Genomic DNA, 27,410 nt, shown 5'->3' with positions numbered 1-27,410 from the left:
CTTATATGTCATTTATAAAATAATAAATATGCCAAAAGAGCATTAGTCACAAAGATATTTAAGATAAAAATTGTGATGGCGAGCCACTAAGTATTGCTCGTTACTTACGCGGTTACAGGTTGCAAACAGACTGAGGGGCCCGCATTAACAAATGCTAGTGCTATAGTGACGTAGCCTAATTGTATTATGGCTTCTAGATGGTGCTCGTTGCAGTGCCATGTTCACCTGGCTGATATATTATTTTTAAATGACATATAAGTACTGCAAGTCTTTCACGATGATTCTGTACTTATACTCTGTATCATACGTTTTTAGTCATAATTCTGTGACCATGTTATACACCATTCTTTGATTTAAATTCTGAGGAAGACACTACTAGCAATGCTAAAACCCAGTTAATTCGTTAAAAATAGTGACCGAGGGCTTTTTTATTTCAATTGCAACTATTCATGGTCTCTGAATGTGCAACCATGTACAAAACTTTAGCTTAGCACTTTGGTCATCTAATCTAGTATTTAGTTGAGTATTTACTGAGTCTAACTTTAGACTTAGTCCTTTGATTAAATTTGCTATTTCAGTCCAGTCTGGTGTGTCCCTATTCACTGTCATGGTCTTGGCTGGTCCTGAAGTTTGTTGCTGTTCTTGATCCACAGTTTTATTGATCTTAGATCTATTAATCATCTACTAGAAAATTAACTACTGGGAACAATAACTACATCAAAAGTTTATTATTCACTCATCCCCTCAGCTTTTATCAAAAAATTATTGTTTTTTGCTCACCCAGCATAGAGTTCTAGCTGCGTTGGTGAGCAAATGTGTAATCAGTGCCAGAGAACAGCACTAGCGCCAGCAGCGTTGGACATTGGTTTCAGCATTGTCATCAGCAAGCGGATGCAGAGTCAGCACCGGTGAGCAGCAGCTGGTGCAGTCAGTGTTAGTGACTGGTTACTGCGTCAGCACGATGTACGCGTGTGAAGACTGCTTACTCTCCACACCCGATCTTCTTAGTTGAAAAGTTGAGGTCTTCTCTCCAGTTTTCTTTGCTATTACTTTCCCACGTCTTTCACAGTGCTGCACTCGCAACTTTCTTCCATTTGTTTATTGAACTCAATAGGATTTCTGGAGACAGTTCTCGTATCTTGTTAGGCCTGGTTGATATGACAATGCCTAATAACTTCTTTCCGTTTCTGTTTTTAAATCCCCGTTTTCTTTGGATCCTGTCACTTAGTTCGCCACGTCCTAACGTTTTCCGGCGACAGAAAATAATATCTTCTTATTTCTGTAATCTATTGATCACATATATGAACTTTAGTGTCAATGTACTCATTGATTAATGATGTACTAGAACTGCTATGCAGAACAAAATTCTCCTCTTAGATGTATAAATATCTTCGTCATCTCACTCTTATCTCAAGCTTTAGAAATAATTAAGTACATGGAGACATAAGAGTTGGTTTAAAAACCATATGAAACTATGAACATGCATCTTAACTTCTCCGAGTCCAAGACATGAAATAATTTAAAAGTCTCTAATCTTAAGTGAGTCCAATATATGAACGTGCATAGCACTCTATATTCAACTGTTCAATAGTCGTTTTTACAATCACCACAGACACTAACACATCAAAGAATACGACATAATTATTTGATGAGTTCTCCTCACATCTTCTGTGGCTCTGGCGGCAAACACTTGTTGTCGTCAGTGACTTGCCCCTCTTACAGACTTCTAATAACAAACTTCTGACCTGTACATAGAAACAGATGGATCGGTAGAAACGTTCTCACTCTTTCGCACTCGTACCTAAAATATCGGATGTTCTAGAATTTACCCCAAAATTCTTGAGGCACTACAGTATGGTATATATACAGTTACAGAACATTCCAGTACAATGATTCTTGATATTTGTGGACACTTCTAGAATGTACTCGAACTGAATATAGAAATAAAAAATTTACAGTACAGGTGAGTTTTGAACTCACAACCCCTCCATGCAACAGTCTAGTATCATAACCACTACACTACACTGACTGTGCTACTGAGCTTCTCCTGACATTGCTCCCTCCTTAAGAGAACAGTATCTCAGTGTTACATCCTCCTAGTTCGGGAACGAGTCATCGGTCATGCATACTCCGACTCCCGACGACTGACGTTCACCCTCGTGGTGATCTTCTTAGAACTTCCCTTGCCGCTACACACTTCCTCACCTTTCCGCTTGTTGCCTGTCACCGGAGCTTTGAATTTACCCTGGGCTGTAGGATCCTTACAGGGCTTCATTTGAAGGACGTGGACCGCATCTCTGATCTTTTGTTGTCTTTGTGTCAGGGTTGAAATCTTCAGCTTCATAAGTAATATCAGACAACTGTCTTACAATCTTATAAGGTCCAAAGTAGCGCCTGAGGAGCTTCTCAGAGAGACTAACCTTCTGAACAGGAGTGAGGTTCCAGACGAGGTCACCAGGCTGGTAGACAACAGAGCGGTGCCATGCGTCATACCTTCGACATTCGTTTTCTTGAGCCTGCAGCATGCGGAGTTGAGCTAACTGCCGAGCTTGCTCAGCTCCGGTTAACATCTGGCCGATGTAGTCATTGTCCACAGCATCAGGATGTAACAGAAACACAGTGTCCATTGTCGTAGTTGCCTCACGCCCAAGCACCAGGAAAAATGGCATAAATCCTGTGGTGTCTTGTTTGGCGGTATTGTAGGCAAATGTCATGAAAGGTAGCACCTCATCCCAGTTGCTTTGCTCAACATTGACGAACACTGATAGCATGTTGGCAAGGTCTTATTAAGGCCTTCAGTAAGCCCGTTAGTTTGTGGATGGTAGGCAGTCGTCATGTGATGAGTAATGTTGCACCAACAGTTTATCTCTGTCACAAGATTCGATTGAAAACCTTTCCCTCAATCCGTAATTAACGACCTTGGGAAATACGTTTTTTAACACCTTTGATGTGCAGCAACATGTACGCTACATATTTTCATATTACAAAGGTATAAATTTGGATTCCGCCAAACAACGCATGTAACTTTCTGAAGCATTGAAATCAAGATTATGATGCGCTTTTGTAGACCAGTCATAGCTCATGTCACGTGATCTCGCCAGCTGATGACAGCATAGGACACGTGATATAGTCAGCCAATAGCAAGATCACTCTTAAGTAGCGTGAACACACAAATAAGAAAAGTTAATGGTTTAAATTAATATACATAGCATTCACATATAATATTGGTCTCGAAGATTAATAAGCTGGAAGAGAAGTTAAGCTTCCATATATAATGTCGATCTTTTTTGCGCGTGATACACTTTAAGATACATCACACAAATGTGCCAGTAAAATTTATGATTATGACGTAAATGTCTGATCTTCTGGGCTCAAAATTCTTCTAAATGGTCATCCTCAAAGAGTTGATTTTTAAATCAGAGTCAAACGCTTTGTGATTTGAGAAATACATCGTTTATTCTCGCAAATAGTTCATGTTGCGTAAAAGGAAATTTGCTTTGAATGTAACGCTTTTGAAACCGCCAATCACAATATTCACCCACGACCTGTTAGAAATATGTTCGTTTCAGCAGTTACAAGAGAGTGCCAGATAACAGGCGTCAGCGCACTTGCGCAGCCACGATGACACAGAAAGCCAATATATGTGTTCGTACATGTAAAACATTAAAAGATCTTAGATTATGTTATAAAAGAAACAAGACATCAGAGGATACTTCAAGAATGTCGGAATTTCATGAACCATACTAAAATGCACACTCGTATGTAAATTTTCTTGGAGTACCAGTACTTTATTATCTCATGTTTGGTTCTTCATTATGGCATAATGCCATATGTGCACTTGAAATGCAGCGAACAGTTGAAACTAGCCAATAGTGCGAAATTAAATACTTTGTTTCAAATAAATTGACTGCCTCAGAAGAAAAGATTAATGAAAGCCAAATCTCTTTAGCAAACTGGCAAAAATAACTTCATTGTTCTGCAAGGCGATTAAGGCTGACTGTCAGAAAGGTGGAAGTAATATCTGAAACTAATAACATATTTTGGCCTTCCGTAATTATGCAAACGTATTTTAATTCATTTGATAGCTCACGGCCACAAAAATCCATTTTGTTATCATTTAACGTGAGAGCAATAAATGAAGAGGAAACAACAAAATCACTGAATGTAAACACAGGTCACGTGGAGATGACCCACCTCCCCACCACAACTCAGCCTGCTCTGTGCATCAGCCCCAGATATACTATTATTTCCCAACTGGGGCAATATTAAGTAGTGGCGCCCAGCCACACTTCTGTAAACAGAAGCGGGAGAAGGTACTACTCATACGCGACTCAACTGCGCATGCGCAAGAACCCGCCCGCAACTGCTCAAATGAATCTAATTAAAACAGTTGTCACATCACGCTCATTGGAGGCAATTTGTTGTTATGAAGCATTGCAGTCTTCCTAAAGCCTTTGACACACTTTTCTGTTGGCAGACGCTTGTATGAGCACTGTTTTGTTGTTGTATATGGTGCATTTCCCTTGCAACTAAAGTTTTATTTTTGGCCCCCCCCCCCCCCCCCCTCGTTCATACTTTGTTGCTGCAGTATTATTCTTCAGTAGCGGGATACAGTAATATCCCTTGTTAGAGTATTGGTTCTTACCAGTCAAAATCACAAATATTTAAGTGAAAACTAAAACAATGATAAATTCATGGAATTCTAAACAATTCCCGGGTTTTTCCCGGTTTTCTCTCGGATGAAAAGATTCCCGGGTTTTTCCCAGATCTCCCTGTTGTCCCGGGTCGTATACACCCTGATAATCTTTGAGCAACCACAATCTATAACTGCCTGAGAAGCTTTCAAAAAGTCCCATCCAAGAATGACGTCATGAGTACACTCTTGTAAGATGATGAATTCTAAGGGCTGTGTAGGACAAGAGATTGAGTTCAATGTCTGTTCCGCTTACTCCTTTATGACCTCTTGAAGTGTCTCGGTTTTTTTCTTGCCGTGCAATCCAAGTGCCTTCTGAACTTCCTCTCTCACGAGCTGACAAAGAACACTTATGAAATTAGTTTCTTCCTCCATCACAGACATCGATATGACGTTTGGAAGCTGTTCAAACTTCTTGCGTGTAATTCTTTTATGATGAATTGTCTTGATATACTGGCATCATTTTATTAAGTCGTCTGCTGTCGAAACCTCCTTCAGGAGTAGGGCTTGATACATGTCTTCAGCAACACCCTTCATGAGATGTGCAACCTTATCTTCCTCCTTCACTCTATGATCCACTATTTTACACAGCTCCAAGACATCTTGAATGTAGGATGCTGTAGTTTTTCCTGGACGCTGTGCCTTGCACTTTAATTTATCTTCAGCCTTGTACTTCTGTCATTGTGTGTCACCGAAATACTTGGGCAATTCTGGCTGGAATACTTCTCAGCTTGTGAACTTCTCGTTGCTCTCATACCATTGATTGGCAGTGCCCTCCAAGTAGAAAAATACGTTCACCGAACACACGGTGTCATCCCACTTGTTAAATTTGGCTACACGCTCATATACCTTCAGCCACTTGTTTGGATCTTGGCCATCGTCACCAGAGAACCCGGAAGGATGTCTCATGTAGTGGAACACCATTGCTGTCATTGTAATGTCCTCTTCTTCTGCTGTCTCTGATGGATTGTGATCTGTTGAATATGGCTCGAACTCGGGTTTCTCACCACGTAAATGGCAGCTCTGTCGTGGCCTGATGGGAGCCACTGTGTCCTCGATAATATGCCCTATCACAAGTTCCAATACCCAACGCCTCCACCAGAATAATGTCACGTAGAAGAAGGTGTAATTAGATGAATGACGAACACTAACTTTACTTAATGAAGTTTCATTCTGCAATTGCACATATAAAAGCGTGAAGCGAACTGCCTCCGGTCAGAACGCATACGGTATATATATGGTTACAGAACATTCCAGTACAATGATTCTTGACATTTGTCGATACTTCTAGAATGTATTCGAACCAAATACAGATATTAAAATTTCACAGTTCAGGTGAGTTTTGAGCTCACGACCCTCCATGCAACAGTCTAGTATCATAACGACTACACTACAGTGACTGTGATACTCAGATTCTTCTGTGACAATATAAATAGAACAAAACTTTAGAAATGCCCTTAAGATTATAAAATCTAGAAGATCATAATGGAACACTATGTTGCATTAGAATGTTTTAACCCTACAATGCATGGTGATGCATACACGCATTGTCACTCAGTTTCCACAGGCATTATATTTAAGGCTCTATCCTCACAGCAGTGGTACATTGCTGAATCACCACTTTCAATTTTTGCTTTCAATATTGCCAATTTTCATAATGTCAGTTTTCTGTGCAGTGTATTCTTTGATATTGACATTGTATAATCTTAGTGTTGAGTACTGAGAGTTTGAATAATCAATAATCATTGTAGCAGCCGAAGGTAAGCACGAAAACAATATTTTTTGATATGCTAATTTGTGTATTTTATGTACACACAAGTCTGAATCTGCTATGCTTCAAACCAGGATATTTGTGAGCTTTCACAATTGCTTCTTATAGGTTAATAAACTATTGTATAAAATGAACCAAGAGACCCTTGCACCCTGCTACTTTGGTGGATCAGACAGAGCTGATTGTCATAAGTCATCACCTTTTTATCACGGAGAACGTCAACTACAATGAGTTAAGGAAATGTTACCAGTGGACAAAGAGCTTCTATAAATTAGGACTGGGCTTGATTTTCGGGCAGCCTTAATGTCCCAAATGTGCAGGGTAGCTTTCTGATAAATACAGAAACATTGCCTGTGGAAAGTATATATAATTTGCAGATGGAACTTCCTCTTCACATTTTTTTGTTTGGGCAATGATTAAGGCAATAAAAATTATTGCATGTGCTGAAATGCTAAGTAAGTTGATAAAGCTGACACTGATAAAGTTCTTGTAACTGGGATGCACAATCACACATGTCAGGGCAGTTTTGTAAATTAGGGGACAATATTCATACTTTTATTTTCAATTCCCATTCAGGTTTATAGCCTATAATCACAAGCAAAAGGCACTGCCCACAGTACTGTCAGAGTTATATTCATTTATTACAAAAATAGGCACTTCTTTATCTCTCTTACAAAATTTGTCTTTTTGTGGAGATTTGAACCTCTTAGCACAGGGGCTTCAGAAATTGTAAGCATGTCTCCTGGAGACATATACACAAGATTCTTCATTGAGTGAAAAGTTTTCCATTGTACTCAATGAAAGCAACATGTCACCACCTTCCTGCCCCCATTTCTTTGAGCATATCCACTGAGGTACTGTCTAGACCTGAGGATTTACAGTTTTTCAGATGCTGAATTGCATTTGATATTTCACTGCGTAAGATTGTAGGTTCTGATGTAAGTTACTCAACTGCTTTACTGTCTGTACTGTAGCAAATTCCAGAATACAACATTTCACAATACTGTTGCCACATCACAAACAACGTCTTCGTTGTCTCTGCTACGACTGCCATTCTCACCAGCCACACACAACAATTAAATTCACTGCTAATGTTGTTCAATTACTTGAAGAGATCATGTACTTGATAGTGGTTATAATACTGTTCTATCTCATCACAGATACAATTAATGACGTGTGACCAACCCTTTCAACTGTTTATTTCTCTGGTCAGGTTCTTACAAGGTGGCCACTTACTGGCTGATTCAATTTCCCTGATTTTTCCATGACTTTAGTACGCAGTTCCCAAATAGTCTTTTGGGGATGGACACTGAATGTTGAGCATGCTTTAAATATTCAGTATTTTTGTTGTCCTTTGTTTAAAAAATGATGGTTTTATATGTTAATGGACAACTGAAAGTATCTAACATACTCAGCCAAACTGACATTTCAATGTACCACCAAATGGCAATGCAAACTGCAATACATTGGATAAAGCACACCAATATTCCAGATATGAAGCACATACATTTTAAATCGTTCCCTAAAATAAGATTAAATTAAATGATTTGGCCATCAAAAATTGTGATAAGAATTGAAAATAGTACATTTATTTGTTGTGTGCAAACAGTCAGGGAATGAAATACAAATAAATTTTAACTAATGACCTACAACTTAAATAAAAAATAGTGGCAAAATACTTACAATTTAATGCAAATCCAAAATTCACTCTTTTGGAAGACTTTTTGTGAAATTGTGTTTAATAACCTGATCTCACATTTGATGATGCAGAAAGTGTAGATCAAACAATGGAAAATCCAGAGGAATGTAACAATATTATGAAAGGATAGTTGCTACTCGCCATGTAGCATCTCTGCTATACAGAAAGTGTAGTTCCTTATATTTTACTGTTACGCAAATGATGATTCAGTGGAACAATATACTAGTCACATTGACACACCTGTAACTCTATTATATTAAATAATCTATGTAAAAACAAAGATGATGTGACTTACTGAACGAAAGCGCTGGCAGGTCAATAGACACACAAACAAACACAAACACACACACAAAATTCAAGCTTTCGCAACAAACTGTTGCCTCATCAGGAAAGAGGGAAGGAGAGGGAAAGACGAAAGGATGTGGGTTTTAAGGGAGAGGGTAAGGAGTCATTCCAATCCCCAGAGTGGAAAGACTTACCTTAGGGGGAAAAAAAGGACGGGTATACACTCGCACACACACACATATCCATCCACACATATACAGACACAAGCAGACATATTTAAAGACAAAGAGTTTGGGCAGAGATGTCAGTCGAGGCAGAAGTGCAGAGGCAAAGATGATGTTGAATGACAGGTGAGGTATGAGTGGCGGCAACTTGAAATTAGCGGAGATTGAGGCCTGGTGGATAACGGGAAGAGAGGACGCTAATTTAAAGCAAAACTTGGGCACTATTTTAAAATTACAAAAAATGCTATATAAGTCTCAAACATACCAAACTATACATAAGAAAGTTTTATGTGGCACTATCTTTTAAGATCTTGCATTTTTTCTTAAGTGCTACTTCCCTTTCAGTATCTGCTAATAATTTTAACTTTTTCATTGCAAGATGTCTAACTTCTTCAGCAGATTTCTTCTGGCACTCTGTCTTTTCCTTTGATTCTCTTTTTTCTCATTATTCAGCAATTCTGCATAATAAAAATGAGCATTGTTCACTGCATTTATCAATCATTTCTTCAAAAACCTGCCACTGAGCAATCAGTGTTCTTTCTTTTTTATGTTCTATGGTGCCTTCCAAATTCACAGAAAACCTCTGTTCCAATGATGCATTCCCATGAGAAAGTATGGAAATAAATCTCACCAAAGATCTTAGACCAAGAAATTCCTCCTCCCCAAATGAGCTTAAAAGTTTGATGCAGTGGTGATCCAATTTACTTTTCTTTTGTTTGTACATGGACATTTCTTCTTTTATTATTGGTAGTGAAATAAACTCCTTAAATTGATGCTTAGCATTATCAGCCTGTTTTCAAGAAAACCATTTTTTCTCAACCAGACACTGAAGGAATAAGTGTAAATGAGCAGTTGCTACTGCTGATTTGAGTGCCACAAAATTTGGATGAAATTGCCTTCATCAAAGGAAAATATAATGGTGACTTCTCCATTAACTTCTGTAAGAGTATCTTCACACAGGTTGACCAGTCATTTTCGAACTGTAGCATATGTAAATCAGTGATGCCTTTACCCTTGCTTTCTCATTTTTTGTTGCAAAACCGAGATGAATACTTTTTGAGGGAACAAACTTATCTTTCCTTGTCAGGTCAACTGAGGGAAAAGGAGATACACTGTTCGAAACACTTTCTTTTATGACAAATTCCATAAAAATCTTCACAATGTTTGCCAACACACCATAAAGATATGGAGTTTACAGCATATCACTTTGAACTTTCTTAAAAATGTTTCAAAGTGTGAAGCAACGGATATAAAAATACCAATTTTGCGCCAAGTAATTTTTCTTGGATGTGCTCCGAACTACTTTGAAACTGTGTCTGGTACCTGGTACATTGTCATTCTCAAAACCACTTGTAACAAATACTGATAAATTTGCCAAGATATGAATAGCTCACTCAGCTACAGTAGCGCAGTTCAAACATTTCAGTGTCTTTTACGTGAAAGATGTATGACATTACAACAGTGCACAGTTTTCACATTACGAACTGAAATTGCAGAAACATGCAAAAAAATCTTGACTTTTTGTGACTTTTCCCAGTACTTTACAATACCTGATATTTCCAGATTTCCAAGTTGAGTGGCCATCATATCATAGAGTATCTGTCTTGATCCTGGATAGTGTGGATACCAGTTTTCTTCAATTAACTGTACTACAGACTACGATATCCATGGATGATTAGCACTTTGCGGCCATTCTGATGTCAGAAGTAATGAGGAAATGGTCTCCTTCATTTGGCGCCTGTTTTTGATATTGGTACTTCCTTACCAACACTGATTTTGTGGAGTTTCGGTCTTACCAGCTGATCAGACTCCCACAGAGTTCCTTGTTTGTGAGTCTTAGTTGTCCTTCTCTGCTCTCTTTGGTGGATTTTAACTTAATACTCATTTTCATGGACAACTGATTATGATCACTTCCACAGTCAGCTCTAGGAAAGGTCTAACAGTCTAAGTCCTTTGTGTAATATATCTGAAAAATTCCAGTCTTATCGGTTCTCTTCCACATACACAACTATCTTTCATTATTCTTACACCAAGTGTCTGTAATGATTTAATTGTGCTTCCTCCTGCCCATATTCTACTACTACTTTTCATTTTCTTTTTTTTATTCAGTAGAGTTGCAGTCCCCATCAGAATTAAATTTTCACCTCCCTTGAGATACTCAAACACAAGCACGCATGCGCGCAACCCCCCCCCCCCCCCCCCCACACACACACATGCCAGCATTCCTGAATAAGTAGGAACAAAGACAAACGGTAAAGACTGAGAGACATCAATTTTTGTTCAAACGGTAAAGACTGAGAGACATCAATTTTTGTTAACTCTTACAATAAATGTATAAGAAATGGCCCCACCTGTTTTATGAGGAATCCACCCCTACACGATGCCGATATTGGCAGTGTTGTCATCCATATAACACAAGTTTGTTTTGGAAGGCATGACTTGAAGAGTCTCATTAGCTTCACCATGTTGTCTTTGTAGTCTGGAACACCATTGGGTCCCCATCTGAGAAAAGATAAAATTCCATTTAAGATAACATATAATAGCCAATTGAAAGTTCATTATGTAAAATCCTAAACAGTGAAACTTTTAAATATATTGTGGTCAATGACATTCAACTGATGGAGCAATGGCACATACAACAATTTCAGTGAAGACTTGATTATCTGAACGTCTCTAATGTGGATTCGCGACTACCTGGATTGTCTGTCATGAGCAAATACTTCTGTAGTCTAGTCCGTGTGTGCACGGACATATTGTGCTGGCACTAGCTGCTCTGACCCTATGCGGCCTCTGCCTCATCCAAGTTTGGCACTGCTGTGCCATACCACGTGTGTGCTTATAAATGTCTAAGTGCAACAGGGTGGTGTTATCGCTTAAAGATAAAATTAACATTACTGATTCATAAAAAAGGAAAAACTGGTCATCAGTTAGCCAATAACTATAGTGTAGGTACTTCTACGATATGTGATATTAAAGGAATTCTGATCTGATTTTGAAGTCAACCTGCAAACTTGATAGTGAAAAAAAAGTGCTGAAGAAACTGAAAAATGAAGCTCTGTATTGCTGGTTTTTACAAAAACTGTCAAATGGGCAACCGATACCTGATCCTTTGCTCTGAGCTAAAAAAAAAAAGGTGAAAAAACGTCAGCTGATGTAGATGCAACAAATCCTTTTGAACATGGTATAAAAAAAAGAATTGGATGAAAATGTCTATGACTTGGACTTTGTTCACAACACTGATGAAACTGGATTAAATTGTGTGCGGTATTGCCCACTCATTGTTTATAGGGTGCCTAAGGAATGCAGTGTTCTCAGAATGCTATACAACAATTCAAACGAATAACATTAGTAGTTTTATTTCTTAACTTTGATTACATCAAATGTCACTAGCAAGAGGCGACAAGGAAACAGTAAAGTTCTTGCTATACACAAAGTCCTTGTAAGCACTTGATACGAATCACGACAATCTGATAGTATAGCACTAATGTCCGTTGCAGTCTGGTGCAATCTGAGCCCCAAGGCTGGAATGAGCAGCACTAGTATTCACTTCCTGAAGGTAGTGCTCCTGGTGCGGCAAGGTCCAATTCTGTGCACCATCGCCCTATGTTTCCTCATCACCTTCCCTGGTTTTCTGTTCATCTTAGTTCTGGCACTTGTGGTTACGCCAGAACAAATTGGAAATCATTACCATCAAAATCTTTAGCATCTCGGGGAAAGAGTTCAGCTCCAGGATGTAAAACTAGAAAAGGGCGAGTAGCAATCAGCTTGAGCAAACGCAATCAAGATCCATAAAATGCCTTTGCACCTCATCAGAAATACCAAAAATTTCAGACCCTTGAAAAATATCAGGGTTCCCTTAGTTTACAAAAACCAAAAAAGTGCATTTATGAGTACTGAAATATTCACTGACTAGTATGACAACACTTTTATCACTGGAGTAAAAAAAGTTTAAAACAAAATTGGTAAACATAGGAAAGTCCTAGTTTACTGGATAACGCACCAACCCATCATTAGGCTCAACTGTTAGAGACAGAAAATTGAATGTTTACAGTAAAATTTTTGCAGCTTAATGTGACATCCCTGCTACAGCTAATGGATCATAGAACTGAAACATTAAAATGACTTTACAGAAAACAACCTTTATGTACATAGTGATCTGTTGATGCAGATAACACAGAAGTTGTTTTCAAGCAACTGAATTAAAAGGAGTGTTATTACATGGTTGTAGATGCATGGGATTTGACTGAAAGGAATGAACAATGTTCAGAACAGAGTGCCAAACACAAGTACAAAAATTCAACAACAGCGGAATATTCTGTTTTGGAGGATATAAATGAGCTAATGACACATATACAAATATGCCATGAATGTGATGCCAGTGGTATGTAAGAGTTGTGGCAGTAATTATCATGGATGACGAAATGGTTGAAAACATATTGCAGGCAAATGAACAGTAGGGAATGAAAGAAGATGAAACAGAAGAACACGCAGATGCTGAAAATAATGCAAGACCATCTCATGCAGAAGCATTGTGGTCATGGGCACATCCAAACAAAACAGCTCCTTACTACTGTTCTGTGACACTTCCAAGTTTAATCAACGCATTCCACTGAATCCAGACAACTATCACATACACACCACTTCATTGCCAAGACTTATGTCTGTGGTGGAGGGTCTTAAGACTGCTTGGTACTAGTTCTAAATCATCTGGAGCACACCGAAATGACCAGTGTGTTCTTTTACAGCAGTGACTAATCTTATGACAACAGCAAAATATTTAGGGTAAGTCTTAGCGTATATCAAAAACATGAACTAATGGGAAATGGAGGTGGTGTATTTGTCACAGCAGACAAGAAACTCAAATCCACTTATATAGAAATTGAACTTGCATGCAAGATTGTGGACAAAATAGAAACTTTCTATAGACCATCAGACTCATCCCTAGATGTAGCTGAAAACTTCATAAACATCTTCAGCTAGCTCAAACACATTCTGTAATCATACTGTCATCATTGGAAGAGATTTAAATAATCCAACAATCATTTGGGATAATTAAGATATTTGTTACTGGTGGGTGTGACCACACATCTGGCAAAATAATGCTACATTTCTTCTCTGAAAAATATCATGACAGTAATAGATCTAATGGCAACAAAGACTTGACCTCTTTAAGACATTCACACTGAACGTTGCTATAGCAAGAACAAACACGATTTGTGGAACATAGTACTTTATAGAGCAACAGGTAAGATACAGTAAAGTACAGGTTATATGTAGCACTGAACACACTAACTGGACAACAGTAATACAGATTATAGAACAGGCTAAGCACTCATCAGTGATCACTTTAATAAAACTGTTTCTTTGGCGACTCACCACAGTGCACCAGGGGGTCAGCCTAGGTGGCCTCTATAAGCAGGCTTGTGAACTGTATGAATGCGCCATCTCTGAAATCGCGCACTTCATGAGTGAAAGTAAATCACTCCTTCATTCTAGGGGTGGGAAAACCACATACATACCTAAAAACATTAGGCACAGAAAAATACATGGTACAGAAAAAATGCATGGTATAGAAATAAAAAGCACTTGTAGTGAAAAAGCATGGGTACAAAAAAGGCATTGGTACTGAAAAAGCACTGGTATCATGAAAAACAAGCACTGATCTTACAAGACACTGGGATTATGAGTCACAGAAAACACCAATGACAGCACTGACATCTATTTCATCGCGCGATGGCAGCGGCCGCTGCAGCAAGTGGCAGGCAGCCACCGATGAGTAGGGTCATAAGTGATGAGGGGGTGGGGTGGTGCACCATTCCTACTCTTATGAGAGGCCATAGGCCAGGACAGGGTACAGTGGCTCCACAGCGATGTCCTAGTCGAGGTCAGCTGTCGGCACCAGAAGCGTCAGCAGGGACATCAGTGAAGATGCCCACACAGGACCAGCAAAGGAGGTGGCAGCGGTAACTGAGGAGTGGGAGTGGAGGAAGGAACCCCACGCAGCAATCAGCCAGGTAGCGACCCCTACTGCGGGGTGGGGGCTGGGGAGATGGAACAGATCCTGCCATGCATGGCCGCAGCTGGTCGAAGTGACAGGACTCCACCATTCAGGAGTGTGGACAACACACAGGCGCTGGCCCTGGCGACACTCGATGATGGCAGGAATCCAGTGCAGCCGGCGGCCAAAACCATGGGTGCAGGCAGGCAGTGATGCCAAAGGATGTAGCAGCAGGTGAAGGAGGGTACGTGGTTGGTGTCCAAGTAGCAACTCCACCGGGATCAGAGTGAAATAGTATGAACTCAAAAAGTAGTCTAAAGCAGCTTCAGGTGGCTTGCTGGATACATACTTCCGCATCTGAGTTACAGAAGTCCTCAATTGCAAAAATCGTAGACAGGGCCAAAATAGTGACTGATGTGGATGCGGACGGACAACATGCCTTATAGGGAAACTTGGAATAGGCATCCACTGCAATGAGGCAATACTGATTTAAGAAGCGCCCAGCAAAATCGACATTCAGATGCTCCCACAGGCACTGCGGTGTCAGCCAATGGGAAAAAGATCCCTGCAGGTCTGTGTGCTGCTGAACCCAGTGAGTGCAAGTGACGATAATCCATGTAATGTCTCCATCTGTCCCAGCCGTTACACTTGTTGGCGGGCCAAAGCTTTGCTGCAAGAGGTCCCCCGATGACTGACATGCACAAGCCACAGAACATTAAGGCGTAAGGAAGTGGGAATCACAACCTGGTGAGCAGTGTCTTCCGCAGCTAACAGAAGAACCCTGTCAAACACAGAGAGATGGTGCTGGAGGGAAAAGCAGTTATGCAAGGGATCTGAGGCATAGCCCGGGGTTTTTCCAGCCAATCATGCTGTACTAAAGAGAGGACCCGATTTGCAGCGACAACCGATGCTATCGTGGCACTAGTGATGGGAAATTCATCGACTGCATTCTGGTTTTCAATATCTGAATAGAAACAAAGCAACTTGTCCTGATGGAATGCCAATTCTAGCCCAATTTAAAGGTGAGATAAGGCATCAGTGTTGGTGTGTTATACCATCAGCCGGTAACGGAGCTGATAATGATAATGGGGGAGGAAGAGAGCCCACCTCTGCAAACAATGTGCTGCCTTGTCTGGCATGGAAGGTGAAGTGCTAAAAAGAGCAATCAATGGCTTGTGATCTGTGATTAAATGGAACTTAGAACAAAGTGAGAAGATGTGACATTTACTGAGGATGAATACCATCCCTAAGGCCTCCTTTTCATTATGCTTACTTGTGCACCAACACCACACCAGGCCTGTGCTGAAAGGTATCTGTGGCCAACACGAGATTCTGATCCAGCTGAAAAGCAGTCAGATGCATTGAGAAGGTGTGACATTTACTGAGGATGAATACCATCCCTAAGGCCTTCTTTTCAATCTGCTTACTTGTGCACAAACACCACACCAGGCCTGTGCTGAGAGGTATCTGTGGCCAACACGAGATTCTGATCCAGCTGAAAAGCAGCCAGATGCAGGGCTGACTGAAGGTAAGATTTAGGCAAGGCAAATGCTCGGGCACAAGCTGAGGACCAGATAAATACACGTGCAGGGGCTGAGCAACAGTGGATGCATCTGGTAAAAACGTATGGTGGTAAGCAACTTTACCTAGAAACACTGCAGTTCCTTAATGGAGGATGGCTGCGGCAAACCCACGATTGCGTCAACATGGTGACACAATGGCTTGACCCCTGTGTGAGAAATGCCAAAACCTAGGTACTCAACTAATGGCTGAAAAAATTGAGATTTGGCAAGATTGCACTTGAGACCCACATATTGCAAAACAGAAAACAATGATTGGAGATTTCTAAGGAGGTCTTAGGTGGAAGAACACAAAACAATTATATCATCAAGGTAACTGATGCCGCCAGGCACAGAGAATGTCAATTGTTTTAAAAAATGTGGAAAAGGGGCATGCTAGTGATTCCAGAAGGCAAGCATTGATATTGGAATAGGCTGAAAGGTGCACTGACAACAAGAAGGAACCTTGTGGTCTTATACAAGGGGAGCTCGAGATACTCTTCGGACAAATCAATCTTGAAAAAGTAGTGACCACCTGATAATTTTGCAAGCAAGATGTGAGGGCAGGGCAAAGGTTATGCATCTATCATGGACTGTGTACAAATCGTGTCACTGAAGATGCTGCAGAGGCAAAGCATACCCATCGGCTTCTGGTGTAGCCCATTCACTGGAAGAAATAGGCTGAAAGACAACGAGCGACATCAAACTGTTGAATTTGGCCTTGGCAGTGTTGTGCAATGTGACTGGCACTTGCCGCACTCAAAGAAAAGTAGGGCAGGTGGCCTTTTTCAGGATAATGTGAGCCTCAAAACCAGTAACAGAACTGAATCCAGGGGAAAATAGAGACGAAAATTCAGGGCACAGGGACTCCAGTTGCTGATGTGGAACTTGATGTAACACTAGATTTAACTCATTAGCAAAGTAGAGACCGAAAGTGTTAAATGCACCTAACCCGAACTGGTCTGCCAAATGGGAAGGATCCACAACAAGGATGATGAGAAGGTGAACACCATATTTGTAAAACACAGGAGTGAAAAACTGACCTAGATTCGGAATTTGCTGTTAATTGTAGCTAATCCTCTTTCATGAACCCTGTGTGAGGAGAGTGGAGGCCAAGTCCACGTATGTCTGCGCATTTACTAAAGAGAAAGCAGCTCCTGTGTCCAATTGCATTTTTAGCAGTTTATAAGAAGTACGCAAGTCAATAAACAATATATTTGGGGAGTCAGTCATTGTAAAGATATAATTTATGTCCACTGGTACTAATGTGTCTTCCACATCTGAAGAAGAGTTATACACTGATGCAATGTGGCTTTTCTTTGAACACTCGTTGCAAACAGCCCCAATGCTTAGGGAAATCAGCACGCTCATGCTGGATGAAGCAGTACGGCCAAGATGGAAGGGGGCACGTGGCCACTGTTGTGACACATCTTGTTTCTGCTGTGACCGTAACCAATGATGCCACATGTGACGGTGAGTCAAAGGTTGTACTGCTGTAATGGCTTCCCCGTCATCCTGAACACTTGCAGTGTGCCAACAGGGGTTGACTGAGTAACTTCTAACACCTCCCCCAATGCAGCAATCTGATCGCCTGTGGCTCATGGCACTTCAAAAATTCTGCAGCCCAGGCTTTGTAAGATTGATCTGGGCATTTCTGACAATGGTAAAATTCTACACATGCCACAAAGACATCCATTCCATCACAGTACTATATTGAGAGAAGCTTGTACAATTCATCAAATAAGCTGGCTGGTTTTTGCAAAGGTGCAAGTTGGCACAAAAAATGATAAATGTGTGGCGATAGCCAGAAAAGAAAGAAAGCCCTACACAGGTCTGCATCGCCCTCGCGAAAAACCTGGAAATATTGGTGTAACCATGTCTCATAGGATTCTCAATTTTCAGCTGATTCGTCATAGGCCAGAAAAGGTGACAGCTGCACTGATGGGAGAGTAACTTGTATGAACACAAAGATACCCCTTGACTGAGAGTGGTGGTGAGAGCCTGCTGTTGTTCTGTGAAAGCTTGCTGCTGGGTAATGATACATTGGAGCATTTCTTCCATCAAGGATGTTCATCGTGTAACTTAGCACCGACACTAACATGCACAGAAAACTTAATCCCATCCTCGTCGCCTTGTCTGCCACAGCCAGAACAAACACAATTTGTAGAACAGAGTACTGTATAGAGCAACACACAGGATAGAATGAAGAACAGGTTGTGCACAGCACTGAACACACTGACTGGACAATAGTAATACAGGTTCTACAACAGGCTGAGCACTCATTTCTGATCACTTAAATAATACTGTTTCTTTGGCGGTTCACTAAGGTGCACCAGGGGTGTGACCAAGGTGGCCTCTAAAAGCGGGCCTGTGAACTGCATGGACACGCGATCTCTGAAATCGCACACACAGTGAGTGGAGGTAAATCAAAAGTGTATAGTGATACATATATGATGTTAATGATCTTTTTGGTATCTATTTGTGTTTTCTGTGTTGCACAAGTAATGCAGAGATCAAGCAAAAGCTGATAGCTGTTCTTTGTGTGGCAGTGGAATCTCACGTCACTGGATTAAATCTTCACTGAGTTGACAGCCATCTACAGCAAGGAGCAGCCCAAGGCTATGCAAACTATCTTCTGATGATTATTAATAAGTGCACATTGTAAAATTAGTAATGTTATTGTTAGTGTTGTAATCAGGTGTTTCTAGCCATAATACAGTTCACATATAGTTCTTACATAAAATTTTTAAATACCATACATGGCATTATCTTGCACTCTGTAGTGATAATAAAACAGCTTGAAGTATTTGTGAGAATATTCCTGGAGTTGAGACTATTTCTGAAAGTGTTGATTCTTCAAGTAGACCGATGAAACATGGTTTTCACTGAATAATAAATGTTTTTAAAGAACAGTATAAATTGTATTGGAAAGTCAGTGAAACCTATTTACTGTACTTAACTGAAAAATTTACAGAGTATATTAAAGTGGAAAACATTAAAAGTTATGTTGGACTGACGGCACAAAATCCAGAGTTCCAGTATACATAGATGAGTTTTCTGTTAAAACATGGTAATTGGTTGCCAAAAAACTGCTGCAATCAACAGCTGAAAATGATGACTTCATTGTGAAATTCAAATAAAAAGTCATTCTACGTTATCGCCCCTATTGTATCTGAAGAAGACAAACCTGAAAACTAATAGATGACCCATAAACATACATAGGGGTCATTCCATGTCAAGCGGCCTAAATTTAGACAAGCTCCCCAGTTGATCATCTCCAATTTTGATTAAATTTTTACTGGATGTGCATATGGACCTTAATGGAGCACTGCCAAATTACAACTTCATAAGTAGTATGGTGGGGCCACTTTTTTTGTAAAGGCTTGTTTTTTAACTGAAATGGATAAATGATCAACTTTGTTTTCCCATTGTTCAGGATCTAAGAGACCTGTCATGCTGAAACTTTGTGATCCTCTTCAACATTTTGGGTACAGTAGCGTAGTTGTAGTACAAAAGGTCAAACTATGGTAAATTCATCATAGTGTGCTATCAAAAAGGCTCATAAATCTTGTCGTACCAAATTTTGGCTATACTTTATTGCCTTGTATCTACTGAAAGAGTAACTTCCTGAAGCTAATACTTTAGTTATCTGCAGCCTGCCAGCATGTCATAAAGCTCTGAAAGTGGCACCCAGATTGCTCAAATAATAACTGAGTTATCAAAGTTCAAAATGTGCTAAAAAATTTAATCAGTCAATTTTGGCTCACTTTCAAAAGGTCATATCTCAAAAGGGATCACTCAAATTTGATTTTTCTCTGCATGATTGAAAATAGCTCACCTTGTTTGATCAGGAAAAGTTGTTTTTATTTTGGAGACTTTGCATTTAAGAACAAATAAACTTATATTTTCATTACATTACATTTCTCAACATTGCAACTTAAATGAATAAATGATCAACTTTGATTTACCATTATTCAGGATCTAAGAGACCTGTCATGCTGAAACTTTGTGATCCTGTTCTTAACTTTTTGGGTACAATATCTTAGTTGTAAAACAAAAGGTCAAACTATGGTAAATTCATCACAGTATGCTATCAAAGTGGCCCGTAAATCTTGTTGAACCAAATAAATTTACATTTATATTACATTAAAAAATACATGTACCAGTAGTACTCTTTATGGTTCCCAAGCCAAATATTTCAGTTGTTATTAATTCATTTGCTGAAACTTGTTACTAAAAGCAATTACAGTTGATTCTAACAAATGTCAGCCCATTCTTGTTGCTGATGAAGCTGGAATGACAGAAATAATGTGTTGGTTTGGAATCCAACAAGCATCCTGCCTAGCTGGCCATCAGAGAGAACGTGCAGGTCCATTGGGGTGCATGAAACTGACTAAAACAACATTTTCGTCTTCTGAAACATCAGACACATTACCAATCCACCATTTTCCATCATATATACAGGCAATGTATTGGCCTGGCTGTAAGGCTGTAATATTTCTGAATGAAACTGTTGCTTGACTTTGGTCAACATTTGCCATGAAAAAATTGTATCATTGGATACTCTTTTAATACAAACTTGCTTTTCATTTAATGGCACAAAATGGTGATTCTTTCTTGTTCCTGATACTTGTTGTGACAGTGCCACGACATTTAACAGTGCTGCCACGTCAGTACGCGCAAACGGCGATAAAGGCGCTCCGCAACTCGGCTGAGCGCGGGAGCGCCACCTAGCTACGAACGGCGCCGGCCGCATGTCACAGCACGGCAGTGAAATGACAGATACGGAGTTGGTAGCATGTAACCAGCTATTGTTTCTACGTTTGTATATCCACGCAATTTATCGGTGATTAAAGGTTATAACTCTTTTGGCGACGAGGTCGGATATTTTTTTTACTGCGTTGTGGATTTGTGTGTTCATGTTGGGGCAGACATGGAACAGCTTATGCAAGCACTCACTGAACAACAAACACAGCTGACGGCTGCTATTCGAGCATTGTCGATGTCGCTTACTCATCGTCTGTCTTCCTCTTCTCCGCCTCCGTTCCCTCCTTATGACGAGGCCGCTGAAGACTGGGAGGATTATGAGAAGCGTTTGCGGCAACAGTTCTTGGCTTTCGGCGTTGTCGACACTCCTATGTGTAAGTCGTTATTTCTATCTTGGATTTCCCCACAGATCTATCAGCTGCTATATCAGTTAGCCTCTCTGCGGGAACCTGCCTCTCTGTCCTTCCAAGAAATGTGTGACTTATTGTCTAACTATTACCGAAAAAACACCCACGTCGTTCCTGCCCGCGTGGCGTTCTACCGGTGCCGTAAACAGCCCCATCAATCTTACCGGGCTTGGGCGGCGGAACTACACGGTTTGAGTAGGAAATGTCAGTTTGTCACGGACACTCATCATGAGTCTTATGCTGATTCAGTGGTTAGGGATGCTATTCTACGGCTTGCTCCTGATAAAGAAGTTCGCCAACGTGCCTTACAACTGCCAAGCCTGTCGTTGTCGGAAGTTCTAAGCATCGCTCAATCTTTTGAAGTGTCTCACGCTGCTGGTGCGCAAATAGACGCGTGGTGTGATGTAGGCGCTGCACAGACCACTTTCGACACGTACAATTTGCCTGTTTCACAGGAGAACGACGATGTGGCAGCGGTTCACTCGCATAAACAACGTCGCATTGGGCCGCCACACTCGCAGCGAAAACAGCAACCACAGAAGCAGGTTCGTTCCACACTTCCTTCTTGTCCACGTTGTTTCGTACAGCATGACAGGGCCGCGCGTCCAAAACGTTGGGCCACATGTAATTCATGTAGGAAAAAAGGCCACATTGCTTCTGTGTGTCAGTCCCCTAAAGTTCCTGTCGACGAGGACGAGCCATCGGGCATGGATGTTAACTGTGTGCTTTCTCAAACAAAAAAGTTGTTTGTTACTGTTCGTGTTCTGGATAAAGACATTCGCATGCAAGTGGACACTGGCTCTGCAGTAACTCTCATTAATTCTCGCACGTATTTGGAGTTGGGCTCCCCTCCCTTGTCTCCAGTTACGCGAAAACTGAGAACTTATAATAAGCAGAAAATTCCTATCGTTCGCCAGTTTGATACTTCCACTGCCTACAAGTCTGTTGTTAGGCCCCTCACGTTTTATGTGGTGGATCATGCGGGCACTGAAAACCTGTTCGGTTATGATGCTTTCCAGTTGTTCGGGTTCTCCATTGCTGATGATGTGCACCTCATATCTGAGGATATTCTGTATCAACAGCTGGATGGATTGCGTTCTGAATTCTCGTCCGTGTTCTCTGCTGGTCTGGGTCGTGCCAAGGATTTTGAAGCCCACATTACTCTTAAACCTACAGCTCGCCCTAAGTTTTTCCAGGCACACCCTATTCCAGTGGTGTTGCGTGCACCTGTCAAGACTGAGATAGACAGGTTAACAGCTTCAGGGATTCTCCTTCCTGTTACCTCCAGCGAATGGGCATCGCCAATCGTGGTGGTTTCTAAACCAAACGGGAGTCTGCGATTTTGTGGTGATTTTAAAGCCACTGTCAATGCTCAGAGCCTCATTGACACTTATCCTCTTCCCCATCCTGAGGAGTTATTTACCAAGCTCGCTGTGGGCCATTCTTTTCCAAACTTGACTTATCGGAGGCGTACCATCAGTTGCCGTTGGATGCGTCTTCCAAGGAATTTCTCGTCATCAACACTCCTTGTGGGTTGTATCAGTACCAGCGGTTACCATTTGGCGTCGCTAGCGTGCCGGCCATTTTTCAGTGGTTTTTGGAACAGCTCAGGGCTTCCGTTCCCGGCTGCATCAACTATCTGGATGACATTGTTGTCACGGGGGCCTCCACTGAGGAGCACCTTCGCAATTTGCGTTCACTGTTTTGGGTTCTGCATTCGGCTGGGTTGAAGTGCAATCTGGACAAGTCACAGTTCTTCCAACCCTCCATTGTGTATCTTGGTTTCCACTTGTCCTGTGAGGGTATACATCCTCTACGTAAGCATGTTGCTGCCATTACCACTCTACCCCGGCCGTCTACGGTCAAAGAACTTCAGGCGTTTCTAGGCAAGATTGCCTATTATCACAAATCCATTCCATCCGCGGCGGCGGTAGCTCATCCTCTGCATCAGCTGTTACGCAAAAACGTTCCTTTCTGTTGGTCCGCCAAGTGTGAGCAAGCTTTTGTCCGCCTGAAGGCTCATTTGCAGTCGGCACCTTGTCTTGCCACATTCTGTCCAGGTCAGCACTTGGTTCTGGCGGCTGACGCGTCACAGTATGGCCTAGGGGCTGTTCTCGCCCATCGGTATGAGGATGGGTCAGAACGACCCATCGCCTATGCTTCCAAGACCCTCAACAATGCGCAACAGAGTTACTCTCAAATCGAAAAGGAGGCGCTCGCTATCATTTATGCTCTAAAAAAGTTCAGCATTTTTTTGTACGACCACAAGCTGCTGGTCTCTCTGTTCAGCCCATCGGCGTCGCTTCCGGACAAGGCAGCTCACCGCCTGCAACGTTGGGCCTTATACTTGTCTCGTTTTCACTATGAGATTCACTATCGCCCCACGGCCCAGCACGCCAACGCTGACGCGTTGTCGCGTTTGCCGATGGGCCCCGACCCGGTTTTCGATCGAGATGAACTACTCTGTTTCCACATTGATGAGGAAGAACGTCGTGCGGTCGAGGGTTTTCCACTTACAGGTTCGCGGGTCGCATCGGCTACTGCGCGGGACCCGGTCCTGCGTCAGGTGATCGGTTTTGTTCAACGGGGTTGGCCGGACAGGACCAAGGGCCGGGCATTGGATCCCCTTCGCAACTACCATGCCTTGCGCCTTCGTCTGTCTGTTCGTGAGGGTGTTGTTCTTCTGGCCACGGATCGCGCATCTCCACAGGTCGTGGTGCCAGCCTCTCTTTGCAAAGATGTTCTCAAACTGTTGCATGAAGGCCATTGGGGGATTTCACGGACTAAGTCCCTGGCCCGCAGGCACGTTTATTGGCCCGGTATAGATTTGGACATAGCCCACATGGTCGCTGCGTGTGGTCAGTGTGCTCAACAACTGGCTGCACCCCATACAATGCCCTCTCCGTGGCCCGATCCGGCGCAGCCATGGGAACGGGTGCACGCTGACTTTGCCGGCCCCTTCCTCGGCACTTATTGGCTACTGTTGATTGACGTCTTCTCAATGTTTCCGTTTGTTGTTCGATGTCCGTCACCCACCACTGCGGTGACGACGCTGGCTTTGTCCAAAATCTTTGCGCTAGAAGGTCTTCCATCCACGATCGTCACGGACAATGGCCCTCAGTTCTCTTCGCAGGCCTTCCGTGATTTTTGTACTGGGCAAGGGATTCATCATGTTACAGCACTGCCCTTCCATCCACAATTGAATGGGGAGGTCGAGCGCCTTGTCCGCACTTTCAAAAGCCAGATGAAAAAATTCCTTAGTGATTTTTCCACAGATGACGCTCTGCTGCATTTTCTGAGTTCTTATCGCTTCACTCCTCTGGGTGATCGCAGCCCTGCTGAACTCTTGCATGGCCGCCAACCGCGCACTCTACTGCACCTACTTCACCCTGTCAGGCCTTGTACTGTGTCCCCTAGTGAGGGAAAATACTCGGTAGGCGCCGACGTGTGGGCACGAGGGTATGGATCTCGCCCTAAATGAATTCCAGGGGTGGTCCAGGCTTTTCGCGGCTGCCGGCTTTGTGAAATACGTACGGACGACAGCATGGTTGTTCGCCATTACGACCAGATGTGCCCACGAGTAGTGGCCACGCCCGTGCCACTGCCCCTTCCTTCGCCTCCACCAGCACGAGCAGCCAGTCCTGTTGCTGCTGCCGATCTCCCGTGTGTGTTGCTGCAGCCGCCGTCGCTACCGCTTCCGAGTACGCCAAAACTGGCCCCAGTCGCGATGCCGCCTTCTCTGGGACCCATCTCGCTGGAGCACACCCCCAGGTCCACGACACCTATGGATGCTGCTCCGGAGTTTTCACCCATCATCTCATCCAGGAGGCACGTTCCACGCACAACCTTCCGTCCAGGACATTTTCGCCCATACTCTCGTGTTTCTCCGCGGGATCTTCTCGGGGCCTCCCAAGAGGCCATGGATGTCTCCGCACTGTCCGTGTCTCCAAGGAAGTGAGTGTTTTTTTTTTCAAGAGGGGAAAAGTGTTGTGACAGTGCCACGACATTTAACAGTGCCGCCACGTCAGTATGCGCTAACAGCGATAGAGGCGCTCCACAACTCGGCTGAGCACGGGAGCGCCACCTAGCTACGAACGGCGCTGGCCGCATGTCACGGCATGGCAGTCGAATGACAGATACGGAGTTGGTAGCATGTAACCAGCTATTGTTTCTACGTTTGTATATCCACGCAATTTATCGGTGATTAAAGGTTATAACAATACTGTGCAGCCATTTTTAAACCTTGCTTCCTACTCAGTTTTTGTTTCAATTTCTTCTTTTGAAACGAAAATGAATTGGATTCCTCTGATATTATTTGTAAGTATTTAAACAAATCAGTTGGTGTCAAAATCTGGTCCTCATTTGGTCTTTGAATGCTTGCTCTTGCTGCCAGGCACTTTAAAGTTCCTCCAATTCCATCACCTGGAGATTTTCCATGGCTTGCAGCAAAAAAGTTCCATCCCAAAGTCATTTTGATGGCGGCAGAAACTCAGAAAATTTTTGAAGTTTTTGTACTGCGCTGCTGACCCATCACTGAAGTAGTAAACGTGTGTGATTTTTCCAAAGAGACACTTTAGATCTTTATTAATTTCACTATAAAAGCATGTTTCAGGTTGTTGCTTATTATACAGTAGCTCATGCTGCTGATGTCCAAGTTATTTCTGAAATACACAACAAATGGGTATAAAGTTGCTTGGATGTTATTCCAGTGAAAACCTTGAGTTGCATCCTGGACAATCAAGGAATAATTTTCAGCAAAGTCCATTAATATGATTAGTTCAGTTGGCTTACAGCTTTCTTTTATGCATTTTAGTGCTTGCTCTGGTGCTTTGATACATAATGATGAGTGGAAAGTTTGTCAATTTTTGAAATCAGATCTTCAATAAAATCCTCAGTGGTCATCTGACTGGTTTCTTTCTAATGTATCTCCATCAGTGTGCACCCACTGTTTGAACTCAATGGTATCATCTGGATCACTATCTTCAAAACTACTTTCTAAAAACTGTTCCCGTAGTTCTTTTCCCAGACAGATTTCACAGCAATGAAGCATGTAGTCTTTGGATTCCAAATCACACACTGTTTTAGCAATCAGACTCTTATAATCTCCTTTAATTGGAGTGCTTGCAAGCATCAATGTCACATTTTAGTGTGAAGTGCAAACACAGACTGAGTGGGTTCCTGCATCACCCACAGTGATGCACCGTTTTGGCCTCAATTCGCAAAATTTGGAAAATCCAATTTCAGGCCCATGCTGAAGTCAATATGCAGCAAACAGTTCTTTCAAATTATTCAGAAGAAGGTATTTTTGCATAAAAACTTTCTTTCCTTCTATTCTAAATGATACACAGTCTTTTTACCTGGACAAATGTGGCTAAATTCTTCATTCTGAAGAAATGTTACCACTTTTTCTTTTATGACATCTGGAATCTTCTTGCCACACTTGTTCTTTGGCAGAGCTTGTAGTGGACTGACAAGGCAGCCAGTCAACAGAGACGGGTAGCCGAAAGGGCACACGTACACACACGCCGACTGGCGCGAAGTCTGGAACAGGATTCGTAATGAATGTAATAAAGAAAAGAACGTAGCTACTAGAACACTTAACTTTTATATCGTCCTTTGGTATACAGCATTCTTGATGATACACGTGAGACTATCTTGAGATACATGCAATGGTACAAATGGCGCCTTGCTAGGTCGTAGCCATTAACTTAGCTGAAGGCTATTCTAACTGTCTCTCGGCAATTGAGAGAAAGGCTTCATCAGTGTAGTCACTAGCAACGTCGTCGTACAACTGGGGCGAGTGCTAGTACGTCTCTCGAGACCTGCCTTGTGGTGGCGCTCGGTCTGCGATCCTGACAGTGGCGACACGCGGGTCCGACATGTACTAATGGACCGCGGCCGATTTAAGCTACCACCTAGCAAGTGTGGTGTCTGGCGGTGACACCACATTCCTCCCCCGCAAATCGGCGAACGGTCGTGTGATAAGGCTTCCGCCCGTCGTGGGGAG

At 42.1% G+C, this 27,410-nt stretch overlaps 1 protein-coding gene across 1 annotated transcript in view; it reads right to left on the bottom strand.

The window, feature by feature from the left end:
* The window catches only part of LOC126260325 (PC-esterase domain-containing protein 1A-like), a 169,705-nt gene that overhangs the window by 20,158 nt on the left and 122,137 nt on the right, over positions 1–27,410 (bottom strand). Inside the window, exon 6 of the mRNA XM_049957650.1 lies at positions 11,024–11,174. Coding sequence (XP_049813607.1) covers positions 11,024–11,174 — 151 coding nt within the window. The remainder of the gene's footprint in view (positions 1–11,023; positions 11,175–27,410) is intronic.

This window comes from Schistocerca nitens, chromosome 5 (genome assembly GCF_023898315.1).
Source record: "Schistocerca nitens isolate TAMUIC-IGC-003100 chromosome 5, iqSchNite1.1, whole genome shotgun sequence".
Lineage (NCBI taxonomy): Eukaryota > Metazoa > Arthropoda > Insecta > Orthoptera > Acrididae > Schistocerca > Schistocerca nitens.
The sequence above is the reverse complement of the archived record's forward strand: the minus strand, read 5'-3'. Positions and strand labels throughout refer to the sequence as shown.